At 43.5% G+C, this 25,081-nt stretch overlaps 1 protein-coding gene across 3 annotated transcripts in view; it reads left to right on the top strand.

Moving 5' to 3' along the window:
• Window positions 1–23,809, top strand: part of st8sia5 (ST8 alpha-N-acetyl-neuraminide alpha-2,8-sialyltransferase 5) — a 39,985-nt gene extending 16,176 nt beyond the window's left edge. For all 3 annotated transcript variants that reach the window (XM_063012019.1, XM_063012020.1, XM_063012018.1), the window contains 6 exons: window positions 8,129–8,221; window positions 9,211–9,297; window positions 14,183–14,327; window positions 15,174–15,286; window positions 19,714–19,806; window positions 22,923–23,809. In XM_063012019.1, the coding sequence (XP_062868089.1) occupies window positions 8,129–8,221; window positions 9,211–9,297; window positions 14,183–14,327; window positions 15,174–15,286; window positions 19,714–19,806; window positions 22,923–23,391 (1,000 nt within the window). In that variant the 3' untranslated portion in view covers window positions 23,392–23,809. The remainder of the gene's footprint in view (window positions 1–8,128; window positions 8,222–9,210; window positions 9,298–14,182; window positions 14,328–15,173; window positions 15,287–19,713; window positions 19,807–22,922) is intronic.
• The last annotated feature ends 1,272 nt before the right edge of the window (window positions 23,810–25,081 follow it).

A 25,081-nucleotide genomic window follows, 5' to 3' on the forward strand; every position in this document is an offset into this window, starting at 1 on the left:
ACCTTAAAAGGAACTTCCAAATGATTGCTATATTCCTTGCTACTCTCCTTAATTTCTAGAGCTTGCTGAGGTCTCTGAAAGTATACACTGATCTGCCATAACATTAAAACCACCACTTTGAAGTTCTACAATTACTGCCTCTAGTCCATCTGTTTCTCTACATACCTTTGAATCATGCTTTCATCCTGTTCTTTCAATGGTCAGGACCCCCACAGGACCAACACAAAGCACTCACTGTCCACTCTGTTAGACACTCCTCAGAGTCAGAGACGATCGCTCATCTATTGCTGCTGTTTGAGTCGGTCATCTTCTACATCGTCATCAGTGGTCACAGGATGCTGCTTATCACGGGGCGCTGTTGTCTGGATGTTTTTGGTTGGTGGACTAATCTCAGTCCAGCAGTGACAGTGTGGTGACTCCATCAGCGCTGCTGTGTCTTATCCACTCATTCCAGCACAACACACACTAACGCACCACCACCATGTCAGTGTCACTGCAGTGCTGAGAATGACCAACCACCCACATAATACCTGCTCTGTGGTGGTCCTGGGAGAGTCCTGACCATTGAAGAACAGCATGAAAGGGGGCTAACAAAGCATGCAGAGAAACAGATGGATTACAGTCAGTTGTAGAACTATACGGTAAGTGGAGCTGATAAAATGGACAGTTTTATTGTTATGGCTGATCGGTGTATGTGTTTAATATTGGGCTAAATTCAACTTAGTAATTTCAAATTGACATAATATGTATGTATTTAAAGGTGGAAAGGTACAATGAATGTTCAAGATCATGTTTAATTTGTGACCGAGAGGAACGATAACACATAAATGACAATGTATTAGCCATAGATTATGGACATCTTACACCCAGTAAAGCCAGCACATGTTGATCACATTCTAAACTGTTTAAAATGACTTATTTAAAGTTTTGCTTGCCAGTCCTCACCACCAACCCTCACAGAAAGACTGAGTCAGCAATGGACTCAACAGAGTTGGATAGAGTTAAGGGAGTCCTTAAGACTCGATTTAAGGACCTATTAGGTTCATTTTCATTTTTGAACATGAATCCCCCTTATTTATGTGTTTTCCGAGCTGCTGGTTAGTTCTGATGCTTAGTTGCTGGTCAGTGTTGAATCTATTCCAGTCCCAGATGGTGGAATTATTTTTGTCACATACATTTTGTGTGACAGTTCTTTGGTTTCCCACTTTCTGATTCTGTTTAGCCCCATGCACTTGGGTCCAGAATCAGCTCAGAGGTGAATCTACCTGTTTGCCAGTCCTCATCGCCAACCCTTACAGAAAGAGTCAGTCAGCAATGGTCTCAACAGAGCTGGACCTTCCTGGGGCAGAACAAACAACTGCTTGAGAAAATCCTGGGCCAATTGCAGAACTTGACCACAGCCAAGATAGCTGTAATCCCGTAATCCCGAGCACCATCCTCCTACCACCGAGTAGCCTTCCAAAACCCGTCTCCCAGCTCCCAAAGGTTATGCTAGGGAACCAGGCTGTTGCAGCGGGTTTTTATTACAATGCTCACCGCGATTTGAGTACCACCCTTCACACTTCCCCACTGAGTGGCTGAAGGTCACCCACATCGTAGCTTTGCTCTCTGGATGGGCCCTCGTTTGTGAGTCACGTTTGGCAGATTGTGCCATAGAGAGAGCAGGTGGAATTTAAAGGCATTGATCAGCATGTTTCACGATGGGTTGCTGAAGCAGATGAGGGATGAGTTGCCAACCTGAGATCCGCCAGCATCCTGCCCCAGGGAGTGTGAACTGCTTGAGTGTGAGTTGCTGGGCCAAGACCTGAAGGGTTGTATCTGACCCTAGCCCTTCCAGACAGCTGAGGTGGAGGATGATCTCATGCAATACCTGTCTCTCTAATACCAACCCAGAACTCGGTGCTCAGAGAAGCCAATATGGTAGGAAGGAACATTCATGACCACACCATCTGGAGTCCCGATTTAAAAGGCAGAGTCCGTCCCAGGGGAGGGGGACCTGTGATAGGCCAGAGGCCTGCCCCCTAGACCCATGGTTCTTTTAAGGGTGCCTATCAATAGAAAAACTTAAAGGTCTTTTTAACTGCAGAGGAGCTGGAAGTTCTGCTGCTCTGGTCAAGGCCCTAGGTATACCCTCCATGCCCGTGGAGGTTCTGTTGCCAATCCTTACCATTAACGGTTAAATATTGGCATCCGGAGTGGTTGCCCAGCAGATCCACTCTGTTACTTTATGGTTGGATCACCATAGAGAAAAGATTTAACCTCCCCTGAACCATGCTTCAGATTTGCCACTCATTTGGGGGGGTTCTGTGGATTACACATTACAACACCATCGTTGATTGGTGCACTTGTTCACTTTCCCCCTGGGTTTTTGCACCCCACCCCCTGTATGATTGAGCAATCAACCTGCTTCCAGGCACCACACCACCCCAGGGAAAGCTGTTCACCCGGTCCAACCCTAAGCAGGCTGCCATGGATAAGTACACCCAAGATACCTAATCTCCTGGGCACATCTGTTCCCCCTCATCACCTGGGTGGGTCTTTTCTTTGTGGAGAAGAGAGACGAGTCTCTGCATCCTGGGATTGACTACCAAGGGCTAAATAAAATTACTGTCAAGGACTGCCACACCCTCTTGTCTAAACCTCCTCAATCCATAATGGTAGCTGGGTCCCTGGTTTACATGTTCAGCCAGACACATCCTGGAGCCAGATCTGATTTGGGGGTTGTGGCAGGAGTGGGAACGTTCCTCACCTGAAGCTACATATAAGCTGGATGATACAACAACTCAATGACATCAAAGTAATGAAATTAAGTAAATCTGATCAGCAGCTACATGATCACACATCATTGCTATTGCTCTAAGTGTTATTAAATAGTTCCAATAATGCAACGGTTCACACGTTTTCCAGCCTGGGCAGTGAACGATTAAGCAGTGTGTCCAGTAATGACATGAAAGTACAGTTGTTTGTGTGTTATTAGTTTACATGGCTTGTATTTTTATGTTCTTAAAAGCTGGACGATCAGAAATCGATCCAGCAACTATACAATCTCTTTAATTCTTTAAAGCAGTGGTTCTTAAACTGTAGTACCAGTCTGGGTTTTGGTACCCCAGCCAACAATCGGCGCAGCGGTAAAAACACACGCTGGAACCAGAGCTGGGATCTCGAATACATCGTATCGAATCCTAGCTCTGCCTGCCGGCTGAGGCTGAGCGGCCACATGCGTTGTTCAGATGGGCGGGACTAAGCCGGATGGGGTCTCTCTCTCTCATGACTGGTGCAATTACGACCTCTGCTGGCTGAGATGAGAAAAGAGTGCTCTCAGGGTGTGTCTCTCCGTACACAACACTGAGCTGCACTGCACTCGTCAAAGTGTAGGTGATAAGATGCATACGGCGTGCTGCCCACGTGTCGGAGGGGGCGTGGGTTAGCTTCGTTCTTCTCAGTCAGAACAGGGATCGGCATTGGTGGAGAGGAAGCATGATGCAATCGGACGCTCTTAAAAAGGGAGAAAAAGGGGAGAAAATGCATAAAGAAAAATACATCTAAAAAAAAAGAAAGAATCCTCTCTACTTAGGCAGCTGCCCAGGTAGGCAGTGGGCAGCAAGGCAGCTCCAAAGCTTCTCAGACCTTTCTGAATTTGTACAATTTACCATGCACTATTAAGATGTGGGCGAGATGCCCCCTGCTTTTCCAGTTCCGTAAGTTGTATCGCTGCAACTTTAAGGACAATAACTCCAGTTTTCGTTTGAAAGCGTTCACAGAGCTGATCATGTCCACCACACGTTTGTCTTTGATCGATGTATTAGGCAACCCTGCTGTAAGGGGATTTACCAGTGGAACCTCTGCTTTAAAGCTAAATGTGTTCACAAATGGCACAAGCGCTACAACACAGATGGAATCACAATCATTTATCATTATTTAAGTGCACTAGTCTTTCCATTACTGTCCATTACATAACAGTTTCACCCAGCTGCCATCTTGGCTCAGAAAAGACATAATGATGGATGCCATTTTGGCTCTGGACTAGAACAGTGAGTGCATAATGTGTTGCAGTGGATCTAAAAGGAATCACTGTTGAAACAGGAAAGTGTGTGTGTGAGAGAGAGAGAGAATATAGTGCAGTTATTAATGCTAGTATTCTTGTACGCCATATAGCCAACAGGTCGGTCTGAACACCTAGTGCGCTGCCTTGCTGCCTACTGCCTACCTAGCCTGCTGCCTAAGCAGAGAGGGATCTACTAAGACATTAAAGTTATAAGGCGGATTATTTAGATGAACTACTAAGCTAACACAGTTAGTCTCAGGCTATTCAAACCGATGGGCTGAGGTGGCACAACCCAGTAGCATGCCAACTAACATCTCCCTCCGTGTACCGAAAGTTGTGCCGCAGTGAATGCTGGGATTGTCCTCACTGCTAAGGAAGCATTGGATGCTCCCTTGTTATTCAGTCAGCTTATAGCTTTGAATTAAGGCACCTTAGTAGGCAGCATTTTAAGGTATCTAAGAATTTAGACACGCTTCTTCTATACTATGGGCGCCCATGTGGCGCAGCGGGATATTGCGCTAGCGCACCAGCGCCGAGATTGCCACCGGTCGGCTGGACGCCATCTAGCGGGCATAATTGGCAGTGCCTGCAGCAGACACGTTTCTGCTAGGGTGGGATGACCGGACTATGTGGGTGGGGTCTTCAAACCCTGTGTAAGGACCCTGATTAGCAGGGAGAGCTCACTCAGTGTTCAGACAGACCCTATGATATGAGAAATGGCATGCTTTAAACTATGTGGCAACTATGTGGCAGCAGCACTGTGCCCATGTACACCATAAATAAGTAGTTAGTAGGGAGGCAACACCATATAAATGCATGTCACCATTAAGCTTGGCATATGAATGTGTGTATGTATGTACAGTGTATCACAAAAGTGAGTACACCCCTCACATTTCTGCAAATATTTTATTATGTCTTTTCATGGGACAACACTATAGAAATAAAACTTGGATATAAGTTAGAGTAGTCAGTGTACAACTTGTATAGCAGTGTAGATTTACTGTCTTCTGAAAATAACTCAACACACAGCCATTAATGTCTAAATGGCTGGCAACATAAGTGAGTACACCCCACAGTGAACATGTCCAAATTGTGCCCAAAGTGTCAATATTTTGTGTGACCACCATTATTATCCAGCACTGCCTTAACCCTCCTGGGCATGGAATTCACCAGAGCTGCACAGGTTGCTACTGGAATCCTCTTCCACTCCTCCATGATGACATCACGGAGCTGGTGGATGTTAGACACCTTGAACTCCTCCACCTTCCACTTGAGGATGTGCCACAGGTGCTCAATTGGGTTTAGTCCATCACCTTTACCTTCAGCTTCCTCAGCAAGGCAGTTGTCATCTTGGAGGTTGTGTTTGGGGTCGTTATCCTGTTGGAAAACTGCCATGAGGCCCAGTTTTCGAAGGGAGGGGATCATGCTCTGTTTCAGAATGTCACAGTACATGTTGGAATTCATGTTTCCCTCAATGAACTGCAGCTCCCCAGTGCCAGCAACACTCATGCAGCCCAAGACCATGATGCTACCACCACCATGCTTGACTGTAGGCAAGATACAGTTGTCTTGGTACTTCTCACCAGGGCGCCGCCACACATGCTGGACACCATCTGAGCCAAACAAGTTTATCTTGGTCTCGTCAGACCACAGGGCATTCCAGTAATCCATGTTCTTGGACTGCTTGTCTTCAGCAAACTGTTTGCGGGCTTTCTTGTGCGTCAGCTTCCTTCTGGGATGACGACCATGCAGACCGAGTTGATGCAGTGTGCGGCGTATGGTCTGAGCACTGACAGGCTGACCTCCCACGTCTTCAACCTCTGCAGCAATGCTGGCAGCACTCATGTGTCTATTTTTTAAAGCCAACCTCTGGATATGACGCCGAACACGTGGACTCAACTTCTTTGGTCGACCCTGGCGAAGCCTGTTCCGAGTGGAACCTGTCCTGGAAAACCGCTGTATGACCTTGGCCACCATGCTGTAGCTCAGTTTCAGGGTGTTAGCAATCTTCTTATAGCCCAGGCCATCTTTGTGGAGAGCAACAATTCTATTTCTCACATCCTCAGAGAGTTCTTTGCCATGAGGTGCCATGTTGAATATCCAGTGGCCAGTATGAGAGAATTGTATCCAAAACACCAAATTTAACAGCCCTGCTCCCCATTTACACCTGGGACCTTGACACATGACACCAGGGAGGGACAACGACACATTTGGGCCCAATTTGGACATGTTCATTTTATATCCAAGTTTCATGTCTATAGTGTTGTCCCATGAAAAGATATAATGAAATATTTGCAGAAATGTGAGGGGTGTACTCACTTTTGTGATACACTGTATATGTGTGTGTCTCTCCTTTACCCAGACGGCAGTTAAATACTACACATTACCGCAGGGTCTCAAACTCTCTCTGTGTGTATTCATGCATATACAGTGTATCACAGAAGTGAGTACACCCCTCACATTTCTGCAAATATTTCATTATATCTTTTCATGGGACAACACTATAGACATGAAACTTGGATATAACTTAGAGTAGTCAGTGTACAACTTGTATAGCAGTGTAGATTTACTGTCTTCTGAAAATAACTCAACACACAGCCATTAATGTCTAAATAGCTGGCAACATAAGTGAGTACACCCCACAGTGAACATGTCCAAATTGTGCCCAAAGTGTCAATATTTTGTGTGACCACCATTATTATCCAGCACTGCCTTAACCCTCCTGGGCATGGAATTCACCAGAGCTGCACAGGTTGCTACTGGAATCCTCTTCCATGATGACATCACGGAGCTGGTGGATGTTAGACACCTTGAACTCCTCCACCTTCCACTTGAGGATGCGCCACAGGTGCTCAATTGGGTTTAGTCCATCACCTTTACCTTCAGCTTCCTCAGCAAGGCAGTTGTCATCTTGGAGGTTGTGTTTGGGGTCGTTATCCTGTTGGAAAACTACCATGAGGCCCAGTTTTTGAAGGGAGGGGATCATGCTCTGTTTCAGAATGTCACAGTACATGTTGGAATTCATGTTTCCCTCAGTGAACTGCAGCTCCCCAGTGCCAGCAACACTCATGCAGCCCAAGACCATGATGCTACCACCACCATGCTTGACTGTAGGCAAGATACAGTTGTCTTGGTACTTCTCACCAGGGCGCCGCCACACATGCTGGACACCATCTGAGCCAAACAAGTTTATCTTGGTCTCGTCAGACCACAGGGCATTCCAGTAATCCATGTTCTTGGACTGCTTGTTTTCAGCAAACTGTTTGCTGGCTTTCTTGTGCGTCAGCTTCCTTCTGGGATGACGACCATGCAGACCGAGTTGATGCAGTGTGCGGCGTATGGTCTGAGCACTGACAGGCTGACCTCCCACGTCTTCAACCTCTGCAGCAATGCTGGCAGCACTCATGAGTCTATTTTTTAAAGCCAACCTCTGGATATGACGCCGAACACGTGGACTCAACTTCTTTGGTCGACCCTGGCGAAGCCTGTTCCGAGTGGAACCTGTCCTGGAAAACCGCTGTATGACCTTGGCCACCATGCTGTAGCTCAGTTTCAGGGTGTTAGCAATCTTCTTATAGCCCAGGCCATCTTTGTGGAGAGCAACAATTCTATTTCTCACATCCTCAGAGAGTTCTTTGCCATGAGGTGCCATGTTGAATATCCAGTGGCCAGTATGAGAGAATTGTACCCAAAACACCAAATTTAACAGCCCTGCTCCCCATTTACACCTGGGACCTTGACACATGACACCATGGAGGGACAACGACACATTTGGGCACAATTTGGACATGTTCACTGTGGGGTGTACTCACTTATGTTGCCAGCTATTTAGAAATTAATGGCTGTGTGTTGAGTTATTTTCAGAAGACAGTAAATCTACTCTGCTATACAAGTTGTACACTGACTACTCTAAGTTATATCCAAGTTTCATGTCTATAGTGTTGTCCCATGAAAAGATATAATGAAATATTTGCAGAAATGTGAGGGGTGTACTCACTTTTGTGATACACTGTATGTGTGTTTGGGATCAGTTGATAGTGTAGTTTAGTGTAGCCGCTGTATGACTGTGTGTATCCTGAACAGGTATCTAGAGACCTCTAACGGACCCCTACAGTATAACTCCACCACCTGCAAGGAACTGCGCCAGGAAATCGCTGAAATCAAAGTGCTGTCCATGTAAGTGTCACACACACACACACACACACACACACACACACACACACACACACACACACAGAAGGCACATTGTATCAATGATTTCAAAACCTTTGAGGAACAAATATGTAATCTGATAGCTCAGTGGTTAAGGTACTTGACCAGTAATCAGAAGGTTGTGAGTGTAAGCCCTGAGCTAGGCTCTTAACCCTCAATTGCTCAAATTGTATTCAGTCAAAATTGTAAGTCACTTGTGTCTGCTAAATTCCATAAATGTAAAATGTTGGGTTCATACTGTCTGCAAGGATATATTTGGATTTTCCATACTGTCCCAACTTTTTCTGATTTGGGGTTGTAGAAACCTGTTATGCCTAGTTCACACCACACGATTTTTGCCCTGATTTTTGCTCGCCGTCTGGTGGCAGCTAGATGTAGCAGCTAGATCCTAGCGGCTCGGCGAGCGATCGGCGACTGAAGAAAAATATCTACCATGTTAAATATCTGGACCTGTCAGCGACTCAAAATCATGTAGTGTGAAAGGCGTTGCGAGCAGTTTGCGAGTGGCAGAGAGTGCTATGTCGAACTACAGCCAATGAGAACGCAGGATACGGGGTGAGGGGAAACCCGGGGGAGGAGTGTAAAAACGTGGGACGGGACATAATACAGTTTCTATCAGAATACATCAGCACACACAAGCTTTAAAGTATTTGTGACTTATCGTCCACGCCAAACCATCAAAAATATTTATTAACCTCCAACTCACTGCAGAACAGACGATCCCTGCTGGTCACGTTGCCAAATCCACCCGGATTCATTTATTTTTCCTACTTGCTTTTACCTACTTACATCAGCGCACAAACAACTTTGATCGCTCGCTTCTTGTTGGTGTCCATTTGTGGACGTGGTATCATTAAAGTCGTGTAGTGTGAACTTGGCATTAAATGACCACAGATCATTAATAAAACACAATGTACACATTTCACATTTATCTGTGTGTGTGTGTGTTTTAGGGTAAAAACATCTGAGCTCTTTGAAAGATGGAAGAATCTGCAGGTCTGTACATGGGAACAGAACAAGGAGGAAACCACCAACTTTAAGTGAGTACGCACACATAGACACACTCTTCGTCTGTACACTCTTCCTCACACATATAGCACAGAACTAAGTACTGGTTGTCACAACCAGATAAGGAGAAAACATAGGGAACCCTAAACTACCTGGGGACGGCACAATAAGGGACGGCGTAATACTTCACACCTTCAACTGACTATTATACACTGATCATCCATGACATTAAAACCACCTCCTTGTTTCTACACTCACTGTCCATTTTATCAGCTCCACTTACCATATAAAAGCACTTTGTAGTTCTACAATTACTGACTGTAGTCCATCTGTTTCTCTGCATGCTTTGTTAGCCCCCTTTCATGCTGTGTTGTACTTCAATAGTCAGGACTCTCCCACGACCACCCAGAGCAGGTATTATTTAGGTGGTGGATCATTCTCAGTACTGCAGTGACAATGACATGGTGGTGGTGTGTTAGTGTGTGTTGTGCTGGTACGAGTGGGTCAGACACAGCAGCGCTGCTGGAGTTTTTAAATACCGTGTCCACTCACTGTCCACTCTATCAGACACTCCTACCTAGTTGGTCCACCTTGTAGATGTAAAGTCAGAGACGATCGCTCATCTATTGCTGCTGTTTGAGTTGGTCATCTTCTAGACCTTCATCAGTGGTCACAGGATGCGCTGTTGGCTGGATGTTTTTGGTTGGTGGACTATTCTCAGTCCAGCAGTGACAGTGAGGTGTTTAAAAACTCCAGCAGCACTGCTGTGTCTGATCCACTCATGCCAGCACAACACACACTAACACACCACCACCATGTCAGTGTCACTGCAGTGCTGAGAATGATCCACCACCCAAATAATACCTGCTCTGTAGTGGTCCTGTGGGGGTCCTGACCATTGAAGAACAGCATGAAAGAGGGCTAACAAAGCATGCAGAGAAACAGATGGACTACAGTCAGCAATTGTAGAATTACAAAGTGCTTCTATATGGTAAGTAGAGCTGATAAAAGGGACATTGAGTGTAGAAACAAGGAGGTGGTTTTAATGTTATGGCTGATCGATGTATATACCAATATAATGTTATTGCAGTATGGTAAAAAGAATCATTCATTCATTGTCTGTTTTACCTCCACTTTATCCTACTCAGGCTGCAGTGGGTACAATTCACCAAGAGAAAGACAAGAAACACTGTCTAGACAGGTTGCCAGTCCATCACAGGGCAAACGTATGAGAGGCCGTGTAGGCCATAATTCTGAGTTGAATTCTCTCACACACACTATCATACTCTCTCACACATACCATCATTCTCTCTCACACATGCCATCATTCTCTCTCACACACACCATCATACTCTCACACATACCATCATTCTCTCTCACACACACCATCATACTCTCTCACACACACTATCATACTCTCTCACACACACCATCATACTCTCTCACACACACTGTCATACTCTCTCACACACACCATCATACTCTCTCACACACACTATCATTCTCTCTCACACACACCATCTTACTCTCTCACACACACCATCTTACTCTCTCACACACACCATCATACTCTCTCACACACACTATCATACTCTCTCACACACACCATCATACTCTCTCACACACACCATCATACTCTCTCACACACACTATCATACTCTCTTACACACACCATCATACTCTCTCTCACACACTATCATACTCTCTCACACACACCATCATACTCTCTTACACACACTGTCATACTCTCTCACACACACCATCATACTCTCTCGCACACCATCAAGGTGTTTGAAGGAGGACAGGAAGTCAGATTACCTGATTGATATACAGCTGTAAGAACAGAGCCTGCACATAAATTGGTCTACAAAAAACATTTCAATCTGGCAGCAGACCTTTTAACAATGAATTTACACTTTTGTTTAGCTTTGTTGAGCTAGCCATGATATTTTTACTTTCTACCTTTTTTTTTTTACAAGGTCACTTTGGTTTGTGGAAATAAATGGTAATGAGGAGGACGTTTTACTATTTTTGTCCATCACAATGAGATGCATTTAGAACATTGAAAGGAAAACTGACAGCATGGGACATACCAGCATGATTCTGGAAATATTATTTTGTGAGCTTAATGGATAAACACTGACAACTTTTTACTTTCTTTTAATTAGCCAGCAGTTAGAAGGAGGTGACAGTCAATGAAGTCTGGGTGCACTGGAGGCACTTTATGCATGTTTTTGTTCCCTAAAAAATTCATAGGAAAACTCAAGATCAGTAGAAATTACACACAGGGATATATTTACTCCAAGAGTCCCTCTAACAATCAGAACTGGTCATCCTGGTTGCCATCAGTACAATATACTACATAAACAAATTACCTTTGGTTTGTCTCTTGAAATTCGTTGCTTGGTTCCGTTAGAATCATCGGGAGGAAATTATACAGGCACAGACAGCAACTTCAAATTGGTTAACTGACGTGTGTGTGTGTGAGAGAGAGTATACAGCAATGTCTGATGCAGCTTTGGCTGACATTGTTAATAAGATTCTTCAAACCACCCCAAATGCAGATGAAAGGTACGTGCTAGGAGGACTACAGTCTTACAACATCAGAAAACAGCACTGGCATGCGCTGCAAGTGCTTGACCCAAATGGACATGCCTTCCGTCACGGGCGTGCAACTGGCCAAAGAATTTACAATGTTCAAATTCCCAATTAGTTATGGTTATTAGAGTTATTTGTGATAGTAATTAAAACTTCATAAAGTATTTCTGATAAATGAAACAATGCAGTAATGTAAAAAAATGAGGACACCCAATATAATATTTAGATATTTATTATTAAGTTATGGACAGGTCAGGAAATCACTATTAGACTGGTTAACAAAGATCTTGTCCCAAGCAAACAAATGTTTCTTATTTATTGTTGCATGCAGAAACCAAATATTTTAGAACAGTCTCAACAGCAAATAATCTGTCACTCAGGTGGATTAAGGTATCCTTAGCCCTTGTAGTCATACAATGACTGGTGTGGTACTTCTGTGGTCACTAGATGCTGTTGTCGTGTCAACCTCCACACCACTGTCCTCTAAATCTGTGGTGACAAAAAACAAAAAAACACACAATGCATTTAGAAAATGTTGGGGGGGGGGGGGGGGGGGGGCTACAAATTACTTATTATTATTAATATACAATATAAACATACTGCTTACATTATTTTTAAATAACTTACCGTAAATGTGTAATGGTCTACTGTACACTGCCTTTGATGTAAATGTATTGTGAATCATGAAGCCATTTAGTTTCTGGCCCTCGTGCAACTTTGGTGAAACCAGTTTGTTTCCACATGCCATCAAAAGTTCAATACTGAAAACACAAAAATTTAATTTAGTTTCAAAACCAGTCTATAGCAATTCACCCAATACAATCAAATATTTAGAGAACAGTTACTGAAAAGAGCTTGGTCTCAACTTATAATGAATTACATAACTTTTCTGTAATAAAAGAAATATAACAAACTTTAACAGTACAAGTTAGAATGAGCACTGAGACAGATTTTGAAATGTTAGACTGTAAGTCTGTAGCTTTCCATGTGCAGCAGTATTGACACATTAATGTAACTATAGCCATTAAAATGATAAAGTAATTTTATTTATTGTTCTTTAAGAAAGCTTCCAAGACAGAGTTTCTTATAAATGTGCTTTATGAGAACTCACTTACTTAGTTTGGCATTACTAGAACGTTTAAAACGTGTAATTTGCAGACGGTCCCTTACAAAGACGAATATTTATAAAATATCCCAATCTAAACCCGAATCTATCAGAAGCTAAATGAGTTGAATCATGTTTAGTGAACTCACCTGTCCCCTGACTCTGGAGCCTCTGTTCTCTGAGGTTGAGTCTGATATGGAGATCGCATCACTGATGATTCGGATATAAAGCTTCACCGCATTTCTTCCTCCGCGGCCGCGTTTAGACTCCTGTCGGGCTGTCGGGTTTAAATCCACATTTCTGACATGGATGTGGCAGCGGTGGAAAAGTTTAAAATGTTGTTAACAGGCCGATGCTCCATTGATTCACTCTCGGTCCACTATCCTCTCCTATCAGTAATAATGAGGAAGGCGGGACGTGTGTGAAATCCCGCGTCTTCTACCAATCAGGTACTGAGAATTTAATATTACTTCCGTTTCAATCAAACTCGTTTCCGTTTCAATCAAACTCTCTCACACATACCATCATTCTCTCACACACACTATCATACTCTCTCACACACACACTATCATACTCTCTCACACACACTGTCATACTCACTCTTACACACTATCATACTCATACATGGATTACTATGCTCTTTCACATATACTACAATGATGAGTATGAGAGAGTATGATGGTGTGTGTAAGAGAGTATGATGGTGTGTGTGAGAGAGTATGATGGTGTGTGTGAGAGAGTATGATAGTGTGTGTGAGAGAGTATGATGGTGTGTGTGAGAGAGTATGACAGTGTGTGTAAGAGAGTATGATGGTGTGTGTGAGAGAGTATGATGGTGTGTGTGAGAGAGTATGATAGTGTGTGTGAGAGAGTATGATGGTGTGTGTGAGAGAATGATGGTGTGTGTGAGAGAATTCATCTCAGAATTATGGCCTACACGGCCTCTCATACAAACGCACACACACACACACACACACCTAGGGCAATTTTAGTACCTCCACTTAACCACACTGCATGTCTTTGGACCGTGGGAGGAAACCAGAGCACCTGGTTCCACACAGAAGGCATTGCTCCACCTGGGAATCGAACCCAGGACGTTCTTGCTGTGAGGTGACAGTGCTACCCACCGAGCCACCTTCCCACCCAACCGGAATAACGAATAGGATACTTACTAACCTTTAACTTCTTTGTTCTTCTTTCTCTCTGTCTGATAGGATGTCTCTATCGCGGAGTTGTAATGCACCAGCCTTCCTGTTTACGACGCGGAGAAACACACCACCCGGAACGAAACTGCGCTATGAGGTCGACACCAGCGGCATCTTACCCATCATCCCAGAAATATTCAAAATGTTTCCTGAGGTTTGAACACACACACACACACACATAATACACAACAGTTTTCTAGCATCTTCTTCATAGTAACCATTACCTTACAATATCCTCATACTGAAATGATGTCATGACAACAAGATTGCATAAGTGATATACACCGATCAGCCACCTCCTTGTTTCTAAACACATTGTCCATTTTATCGGCTTCACTTATCACATAGGAGCACTTTATAGTTCTACAATTACTGACTGTAGTCCATCTGTTTCTCTGTATGCTGTGTTAGCCCCCTTTCATGATGTTTTTCAGTGGTCAGGACCACTACAGAGTAGGTATTATTTGGGTGGTGGGTCATTCTCAGCACTGCAGTGACACTGACATGGTGGTGGTGTGTTAGTGTGTGTTGTGCTGGTATGAGTGGATGACACCTTACTGTCCCTGCTGGACTGAGAATACTCCACCGACCAAGAATATATCCAGCCAACAGCGCCCCGTAGGCAGCGTCTTGTGAACACTGATGAAGGTCTAGAAGATGACCAACTCAAACAGTAGGAGTGACTAATAGAGTGGACAGTGAGTGGACACGGATTTAAAAAACTCATACCAGCACAACACACACTTACACACCACCACCATGTCAGTGTCACTGCAGTGCTGAGAATGATCCACCTCCTAAATAATACCTGCTCTGTGGTGGTCCTGTCCATTGAAGAACAGGGTGAAAGCAGGCTAAAATAGTATGTAGAGAAATAGATGGACTACAGTCAGTAATTGTAGAACTACAAAGTGCTTCTATGTGGTAAGTGGAGTGAGTGTAGAAACAAGTAGGTGATCTTAATGTTATGGCTGATCTGTTCTATGTTTTGGTCATGCAGGACATGCCTTACTCTAAATCACAGTTTAAGAGGTGTGCTGTCATTGGAAATGGAGGAATCATTAAAAACAGCAAATGTGGGAAAGAGATTGACATGTCTGACTTTGTCTTCCGGTAAGTCGTTTTATCATTCTTGTCTTCATTAATGAATCAGAAAGCCTTCTTGGATTTTTCTCTACAAGCTTTGCACACCTACATTTGGGCAGTTTATCCCGATCTTCATGGCAGATCCTGTCAAGCTCCTTCAGATTAGATGGGTAGTATACACTGATCAGCCATAACATTAAAACCACCTCCTTGTTTCTACACTCACTGTCCATTGGATCAGCTCCACTTACCATATAGAAGCACTTCGTAGTTCTACAATTACTGACTGTCGTCCATCTGTTTCTCTGCATGCTTTTTTTTAGCCTCCTTTCATTCTGTTATTCAATGGTCAGGACCCCCACAGGACCACTACAGAGTAGGTATTATTTGGGTGGTGGATCATTCCAAGCACTGCAGTGACACTGACATAATGGTGGTGTGCTGATGGAATTTAAACACCTCACTGTCCCTGCTGGACTGAGAATAGTCCACCAACCAAAAACATCCAGCCAACAGCGCCCTGTGGGCAGCGTCCTGTGACCACTGATGAAGTGGTCTCAAACAGTGAACTCAAACAGCAGCAATAGATGAGCGATCATCTCTGACTTTACATCTACAAGGTGGACCAACTAGATAGGAGTAGGAGTTTCTAATAGAGTGGACAGTGAGTGGACACGGGACCATACCAGCACAACACACACTAACACACCACCACCTAAATAATACCTGCTCTGTAGTGGTCCTGTGGGGGTCCTGACCATTGAAGAACAGGGTGAAAGCAGGCTAAAAAGGTATGTAGAGAAATAGATGGACTACAGTCAGTAATTGTAGAACTACAAGCTGGAGCTGATAAAATGGACAGTGAGTGTAGAAACAAGGAGGTGGTTTTAATGTTATGGCTGATCAGTATATGAACTGCCATCTTCTGGTCTGAGTTTGTAACTGTATGGCTGCTTTTATCCATCCGTCAATTGTTATCAGCTTCCCTGTCCCTGCTGCTGAGAAACACTTCTTCAGCATGATGCTGCCACCACCATGTTTCACAGTAAGGATGGTATTAGCGAGGTGATGGCAGTGCTTCTTTTTGTCATACATAGTGCTTGTTGTTCTGCCCAAATAATTCTTTTTTTGTCTAGTCAGCCTAGAGAATCTGTTACATCAGGTTGCCAAAGCTGTTCTTCAAGCATGTTTATTACTGAATAGTTGATATCATTTTGCCACTGCCATACAGGCTTAATGGAGTGCCCATCTTTGCACAGGACTGTATATTAACAGTACCCAGTGGTACCTCAATGACCTCTCTGTCCCCTTCTTACCTGGAGGGCCAATTCTAATGGATTTTATTTTGCTTTACATAATTTTAGTAACAAGAGAAAGGCAACATCTCTTAAAATGAACAATAAATTAATAAGTAGAATAACATGGTTGAAATTGTGTACCTACTTTTGTACACCATGACAGTGCACCTGTGCTTCACACCATATACACTAACACTGAATCTTCTCCACATGAGCACATATTGTAGTTTTTTAATACCTCAGCTACTTAATTTCATATTTTATTGTGAATATAACACATCAGTTTGAATTAGATGAAAATATTTACATGTAAACGTAGTCAGTTACCCATTCTTAAAAATTCCCATTCTGCCAATGCTTCACAAGGGGGAGCCATTAGCCAAGTAGCTGCTGTGTAACTCACACAAGATGGCACCGAACTTAGCATGCAGCATTAAACTGGCTAGCTAAGTGTGGTTTTATATATTGGCAACACCATTGTCCTGATTAATTTAACATTTACAATTTATAGTATGTTAAGATTATTTAAGTGATAATGTGGTCTCAATGTGTTTTTCTTATCCTACTTCTTTACCTGTAAAACATGTCTTATTTTGCCGTTGACTACTAGTGCTTCAATAAAATCTATCTGTCTGTCTATCTGTCTGTCTGTCTATCTATCTATGTCTGTCTATCTCTGTCTGTCTGTCTGTCTGTCTGTCTGTCTGTATCTAATAGTTGGTCAATTTTTATAACTTGTATTTAGATCTAACATTTTATGACTATGTAATGTACAGTGTATCACAAAAGTGAGTACACCCCTCACATTTCTGCACATATTTTATTATATCTTTTCATGGGACAACACTATAGAAATAAAACTTGGATATAAGTTAGAGTAGTCAGTGTACAACTTGTATAGCAGTGTAGATTTACTGTCTTCTGAAAATAACTCAACACACAGCCATTAATGTCTAAATGGCTGGCAACATAAGTGAGTACACCCCACAGTGAACATGTCCAAATTGTGCCCAAAGTGTCAATATTTTGTGTGACCACCATTATTATCCAGCACTGCCTTAACCCTCCTGGGCATGGAATTCACCAGAGCTGCACAGGTTGCTACTGGAATCCTCTTCCACTCCTCCATGATGACATCACGGAGCTGGTGGATGTTAGACACCTTGAACTCCTCCACCTTCCACTTGAGGATGCGCCACAGGTGCTCAATTGGGTTTAGTCCATCACCTTTACCTTCAGCTTCCTCAGCAAGGCAGTTGTCATCTTGGAGGTTGTGTTTGGGGTCGTTATCCTGTTGGAAAACTGCCATGAGGCCCAGTTTTCGAAGGGAGGGGATCATGCTCTGTTTCAGAATGTCACAGTACATGTTGGAATTCATGTTTCCCTCAGTGAACTGCAGCTCCCCAGTGCCAGCAACACTCATGCAGCCCAAGACCATGATGCTACCACCACCATGCTTGACTGTAGGCAAGATACAGTTGTCTTGGTACTTCTCACCAGGGCGCCGCCAAACATGCTGGACACCATCTGAGCCAAACAAGTTTATCTTGGTCTCGTCAGACCACAGGGCATTCCAGTAATCCATGTTCTTGGACTGCTTGTCTTCAGCAAACTGTTTGTGGGCTTTCTTGTGCGTCAGCTTCCTTCTGGGATGACGACCATGCAGACCGAGTTGATGCAGTGTGCGGCGTATGGTCTGAGCACTGACAGGCTGACCTCCCACGTCTTCAACCTCTGCAGCAATGCTGGCAGCACTCATGTGTCTATTTTTTAAAGCCAACCTCTGGATATGACGCCGAACACGTGGACTCAACTTCTTTGGTCGACCCTGGCGAAGCCTGTTCCGAGTGGAACCTGTCCTGGAAAACCGCTGTATGACCTTGGCCACCATGCTGTAGCTCAGTTTCAGGGTGTTAGCAATCTTCTTATAGCCCAGGCCATCTTTGTGGAGAGCAACAATTCTATTTCTCACATCCTCAGAGAGTTCTTTGCCATGAGGTGCCATGTTGAATATCCAGTGGCCAGTATGAGAGAATTGTATCCAAAACACCAAATTTAACAGCCCTGCTCCCCATTTACACCTGGGACCTTGACACATGACACCAGGGAGGGACAACGACACATTTGGGCACAATTTGGACATGTTCACTGTGGGGTGTACTCACTTATGTTGCCAGCTATTTAGACATTAATGGCTGTGTGTTGAGTTATTTTCAGAAGACAGTAAATCTACACTGCTATACAAGCTGTACACTGACTACTCTAAGTTATATCCAAGTTTCATGTCTATAGTGTTGTCCCATGAAAAGATATAATGAAATATTTGCAGAAATGTGAGGGGTGTACTCACTTTTGTGATACACTGTATAATGAATAATATTGCTAGCTAACAATGTGGTTTTATATATTGGCAACACCACTGATTAGTCTATCTATCTATCTATCTATCTATCTATCTATCTATCTATCTATCTATCTATCTATCTATCTATCTATCTATCTATCTATCTATCTTTTTCTCTATCTATCTATCTATCTATCTATCTATCTATCTATCTATCTATCTATCTATCTATCTATCTATCTATCTATCTATCTAATCTATCTATCTATCTATCTATCTATCTATATTTTTCTCTGTCTGTCTGTCTGTCTGTCTGTCTGTCTGTCTGTCTGTTTGTCTGTATCTAATAGTTGGTCAATTTTTATAACTTGTATTTAGATCTAACATTTTATGACTAATGTATAATGTATAATATTGCTAGCTAACAGTGTGGTTTTATATATTGGCAACACCATTGATTAGTCTATCTGTCTGTCTGTCTGTCTATCTGTCTATCTATCTATCTATCTAGGGTTATCTGGTCTATATTGATGATTTTCTCGCCAATTTATTCACCCAATCTTTTTTTTAGTAACAGTAATACTTGACTAGCTTACTAGTTTTCACTGTAAATTATTAATCAGTGTATTCAATAAAAACAAAATGCTTGTGAGTTAATAGATTAAAAAAATTGGTTGGTCAATTTTATAACTTGGATTTAGATCAAAAATTGTATGAGTATGTAATGTATAAATCAATGTAATTCCATATGAGTAACCACCAAAGTCTACTGGGAGGAGAAATGTAATTAGCATTTTGTCTCTTTCTTTCAGGTGTAATATTCCCCCAATTTCAGGAAAATATGCAGCTGATGTAGGTACCAAGACTGGTCTTGTAACTATTAACCCGAGCATCATCACAGAGAGGTACGTACACACACACGCACGCGCACGCACGCACGCACACGCACGCACGCACACACACACACGCACACGCACGCACGCACACACACGCACGCACACACACACACACACACACACACACACACACACACACACACAGTATAAAACACTAGTAAAAATGCCAGCAAAGCCACCTCGACTAAAGCTTTATTTTAAGAAAATAGAAAATGCCAAATTTAGCCAAAGATTTAAAAACTCTAAGCAGTCGTCCATTTCAGTCTTCCATTTCTTTCTGTTTTACTAGGGCGTTAATATAAGGTGAGACAGACGACCAGTTTTCTTAGACATATTTCAGCATGGTAGAGATTAAAGACACAAACAAAATTAGACAAAAATGTGCTACCCTTCATAAATCTGACAATAAGTATAAAAATAGCTCCAAACCCAAAAACCTCTGCTCCAGTTCACAGTAAGTCATACGCACGCCCCCTCCGACACGTGTGCAGTAGCCGACTGCATCTTTTCACCTGCACGAGGCGAGTTCATATGCGGATCAGCTTTGTGTACGGAGAGCCACACCCTGATCAACGCATTATTCATCGACTCTGTGCAGGTGCCATCAATCAGCCAGCAAAGGTCGTAATTGCATCAGTTATGAGGTCCCGGCTCCGGCTCTCACCCTGTATGAACAACAGCCAATCGTTGTTTGTGTAGCCGCCCAACCCAGCTAGATGGTAGAGCTGAGCTTCGAACCGACGAGTTTGAGCTGAATAGACATTTATACAAGACAAAATGTGGCAGCATTCAGTCTTTTTCAGTAGGAGTTGGGTAAAGCATATATATACAGTGGTGTTCCAAAAAAATAGCAGTCCAACACCATTAACCTGATAAATCACTGTTTTTAGTAGAAGTGAAAAATTCACTTGAAAGTGTAGTAGAGTAATGAAAACAAAACAAACCCAACAATTAGGACATGCATCCCACTCATTCTGAGTAATCGAAGCATTTATTGAAAGTGGGTTGTTCAAAATAATAGCAGTGAGGAGTTCAATTGGTGAAGTCATTCATTCTGCAGAAGAACGGGTGTCAATTTTGGCCCTTATTTAATGTAGGAGGGTGGCAAATGTTGCACAGGTTGGTCATAGCTCATTTCCTTTTGAAATACTGGGTAAAATGGGTTGTTCCAGACATTGTTCTGATGAACAGCGTACTTTGATTAAAAAGTTGATTGTAGAGGGAAAAAACATACAGAGAAGTGCAGCAAATTATTGGCTGCTCAGCTAAAATGCCTTAAAGTGACCTGAAAAACCTGAAAGACGCAGAAGGAAGCGTGGAACTACTGTTCGAATGGATCAGAGAATAGCCAGAATGGCAAAGGCTCAGCCAATGATCACCACCAGAAAGATCAAGGAACATCTGAAGTTACCAGTAAGTACAGAAGATGATTAAGTGAAGCCAATTTACCAGCAAGAACTCCTGCACAGTCCCGTTGTTAAGAAAATGATGTGTCCTGAATGGGTTCAAATTTGCCAAAGAACACATTGACTGGTCCAAAGAGAAATGGCTCAACATTTGTGGACTGATGAAAGCAAAATTGTTCTTTTTGGGTCTAGTGGCCGTAGACAGTATGTCAGACGACCCTCGAGCACTGAATTCAAGCCACAGTACACTGTGAAGACAGTAAAGCATGGTGGTACAAAATGATGATATGGGGATGTTTTTCATACCATGGTGTTACGCCTATTTATGGCATACGAGGGATCATGGATCAATTTAAATATATCAGAATACTTGAGATGATGTTGCCCTATGTCGAAGAAGAAATGTCCTTAAAATGGGTGTTTCAACATGACAATGACCCAAAACATCTTGGTTACAGACAAACAAGATTGAGGTAATAGAGTGACCAGCCCAATCCCCTGACTTCAGTCCCATAGAGAACTTGTGGGCTGACGTCTGAAACACGTTTTTTTGAGGTAAAACCCAAAATTGCAGAAGAACTGTGGAATGTCGTCTAATCATCCTGGACTGGAATACCTGTTCAGAGGTGCCAGAAGTTGGTCGACTCCATGCAACACAGATCTCGGAAACAATTGTTATGCCACTAAATATTAGTTCAGTAATTTAAAGTAAAGTGAAACCTCAAACATTTTTTCATGTTATAGATAAATTTTTTTAGTTTTTAAAGAAAAATGCTGGCACTGCTATTTTTTTGAACAGCCTAATATTTTCTTAACTTTCTGTAAAGGATTAACACAAACTGGCTACATTTAGTTAATGTTTTGATTTAGAATTGAAAGTGTAGTATTTTCAGTGCATTTGCATTTATGGAAATAAAAGTTATTATAATGATTTTGTGCTTTATTCACTTTTTTAAAGTCACTGCTATTTTTTTGAACACTACTATACATGGCACATCTTGACTTGCCAATTTTTTGCCCACTCTTCCTTGCAAAAGTGCTTCAAATCTGTCAGACTGGAATCAGGTCTGTGCTCTTCCAAAACCTTGATCTTTTTCTGGTGAAGCCATTCTTTTGTTGATATGGAGGTATGCTTCGGGTCATTATCATGGTCAAAGATGAAATTCCTCTTTATCTTCAGCTTTTAAGCAGAGGCCTAAAGGTTCTGAGTCAAAAATGAAATTTGGAACTGTTTAGAATTCTCTCCACCCTGACTAAAGCCCCAGTTCCAGGTGAGAAAAAACATACCAAAAGCATAATGCTGCCACCACCGTGCTTCACTGTAGGTATGGAACATTTTTTGGCAAACTTTTTTTTTTGGAAGCCTATTCCAGCTTTTCAATGGGCGCAAGGCACACAGTAACACCCTGGATGGGGCGCCAGTCCATCGCAGGGCAGACACACACACATACACTCACTCATTGACCTATAGGGCAATTCAGTAGCTCCAATTAACCTGACTGCATGTTTTTGGACTGTGGGAGGAAAACGGAGCTCCCGGAGGAAACCCACGCAGACACGGGGAGAACTTGCAAACTTGCAAACAAAAAGGACCCGGACCTCCCCGCCTGGGGATCGAACCCAGAACCTTCTTGCTGAGGCGACAGTGCTACCCAACAAACCACCATGCCAATTATGTGACCAAAAATGCAAATATTCAATGCATATTTCCCCCTTTAGGTTCCAGAAACTGGAGAAGTGGCGGCGTCCGTTCTACGATGTGCTGGCGAGCTACGAGAACGCCTCCGTGGTGCTGCCAGCCTTCTACAACTCGCGCAATACCGACGTGTCATTCCGTGTCAAGTACGTCCTGGACGACTTCGCCAGACCCACCGGGCGTGGTGTCTACTTCTTTCACCCACAGTATCTACTGGGTGCGCAGCGCTTCTGGGCATCCCTGGGCGTTCGAGCCAAGCGCCTGAGCAGCGGGCTCATGCTGGCCACGGCGGCGCTCGAGCTGTGCCAGGAGGTACACCTCTATGGCTTCTGGGCCTTCCCGATGAACCAAGATGGCATTTTCGTCAGCCACCACTACTATGACAATGTCAAACCTCGGCCTGGTTTTCACGCCATGCCGCACGAGCTCTTCAGCTTCATGCACATGCACACCCGGGGCATCCTGCACGTCCACACGGGGACATGCAGGTGATGCCGCTCTGTGGTTAAGGTACTGATTTATGGATCGTTCATTTTCTTAATGATAGGAGCTTCCAGTCATAAGGCAGCGAGAAGAAACTCATTATGAGATCTGGAGTGTGTGTGTGTGTGTGGAAAGGACAATACATTTTCCACCAAGACCTCTAATACAGCTGCGAGGACTCAAACCTGGAGCCAGGGGTTGTGCACACTTTATATCGCTGCCTTTATGTTTTCGATATGTGGCATTGCTACATGGTGCTTGTTTTGTGCAAGGTATTATCGTGGCATCATTATTTTGTATGAGGGGCCAACTGTGATATATAAGCATCACTGTAGAGCTATTAGAACTGTACAATCTTATTTAATCTTCCTCAACAGTCTTTAATATGTTGTCATATTTCTTCACTTAATAAAGTGACCCCTTAAAATTCTTGACCCCACCACAACCTCATTCCTTGACCTGTAGGTGATATTGATATCCAGTGCTTGAGCCGTTAATATTGTTCAGGTTGCTGACCTTGACAGAAGCGCCAATTTGAATACACCGACCAGGCATAACAGTATGACCACAGACAGGTGAAGTGAATAACACTGATTATCTCTTCATCACGGCACCTGGTAGTGGGTGGGATATATTAGGCAGTAAGAGTTTGACTGGGTCAGAGAATCTCCAAAACTGCAGCTCTTGTGGGGTGTTCCCAGTCTGCAGTGGTCAGTATCTATCAAAAGTGGTCCAACAGGGTGACAGGGTCATGGGCGGCCAAGGCTCATTGATGCACGTGGGGAGCGAAAGATCCAACAGACGAGCCACTGTAGCTCAAATTGCTGAAGAAGTTAATGCTGGTTCTGATAGAAAGGTGTCAGAATACACAGTGCATCGCAGTCAGGGTGCCCATGCTGACCCCCAGTCCACCGCCGAAAGCGCCAACAATGCACGTGAGCATCGGAACTGGACCACAAAGCAATAGAAGAAGGTGGCCTGGTCTGATGAATCACGTTTTCTTTTACATCACGTGGATGGCCGGGTGCGTGTGGGCAATGTTCTGCTGGGAAACCTTGGGTCCTGCCATCCATGTAGATGTTACTTTGACACGTACCACCTACCTAAGCATTGTTGCAGACCATGTACACCCTTTCATGAAACCGGTATTTCCTGATGGTTCAGGAGCACAACACTGAGTTTGACGTGTTGACTTGGCCTCCAAATTCCCCAGATCTCAATCCAATCGAGCATCTGTGGGATGTGCTGGACAAACAGGTCAGATCCATGGAGGCCCCACCTCACAACTTACAGGAGTTAAAGGATCTGCTGCTAACATCTTGGTGCCAGATACCACAGCACACCTTCGGGGGTCTAGTGGAGTCCATGCCTCGACGGGTCAGAGCTGTTTTGGCAGCAACACAATATTAGGAAGGTGGTCATAATGTTATGCCTCATCGGTGTAAATCGCCCAGTCTTAGGCGCGCTTGCTCTGCACGTGTACAGCATGTAGCTCTTGGCGCTGTCTTACATGTTAATAATTATAAATGAAATATAACCAATAAACTTTAGCAAATGTGGGGTAATGGCCTTGCTCAGGGGCCCAATGGTGGGGCTTGAGCTGGCAACCTTCTGAAGACTAGTTCCCTACCTAACCAGCTGACCTGACACTGCCCTTGAGCTACCACTGCCCTTACATAGATTCACAATCACCGCTGTA

Source organism: Trichomycterus rosablanca, chromosome 16 (assembly GCF_030014385.1).
Source record: "Trichomycterus rosablanca isolate fTriRos1 chromosome 16, fTriRos1.hap1, whole genome shotgun sequence".
NCBI classification, from domain to species: domain Eukaryota; kingdom Metazoa; phylum Chordata; class Actinopteri; order Siluriformes; family Trichomycteridae; genus Trichomycterus; species Trichomycterus rosablanca.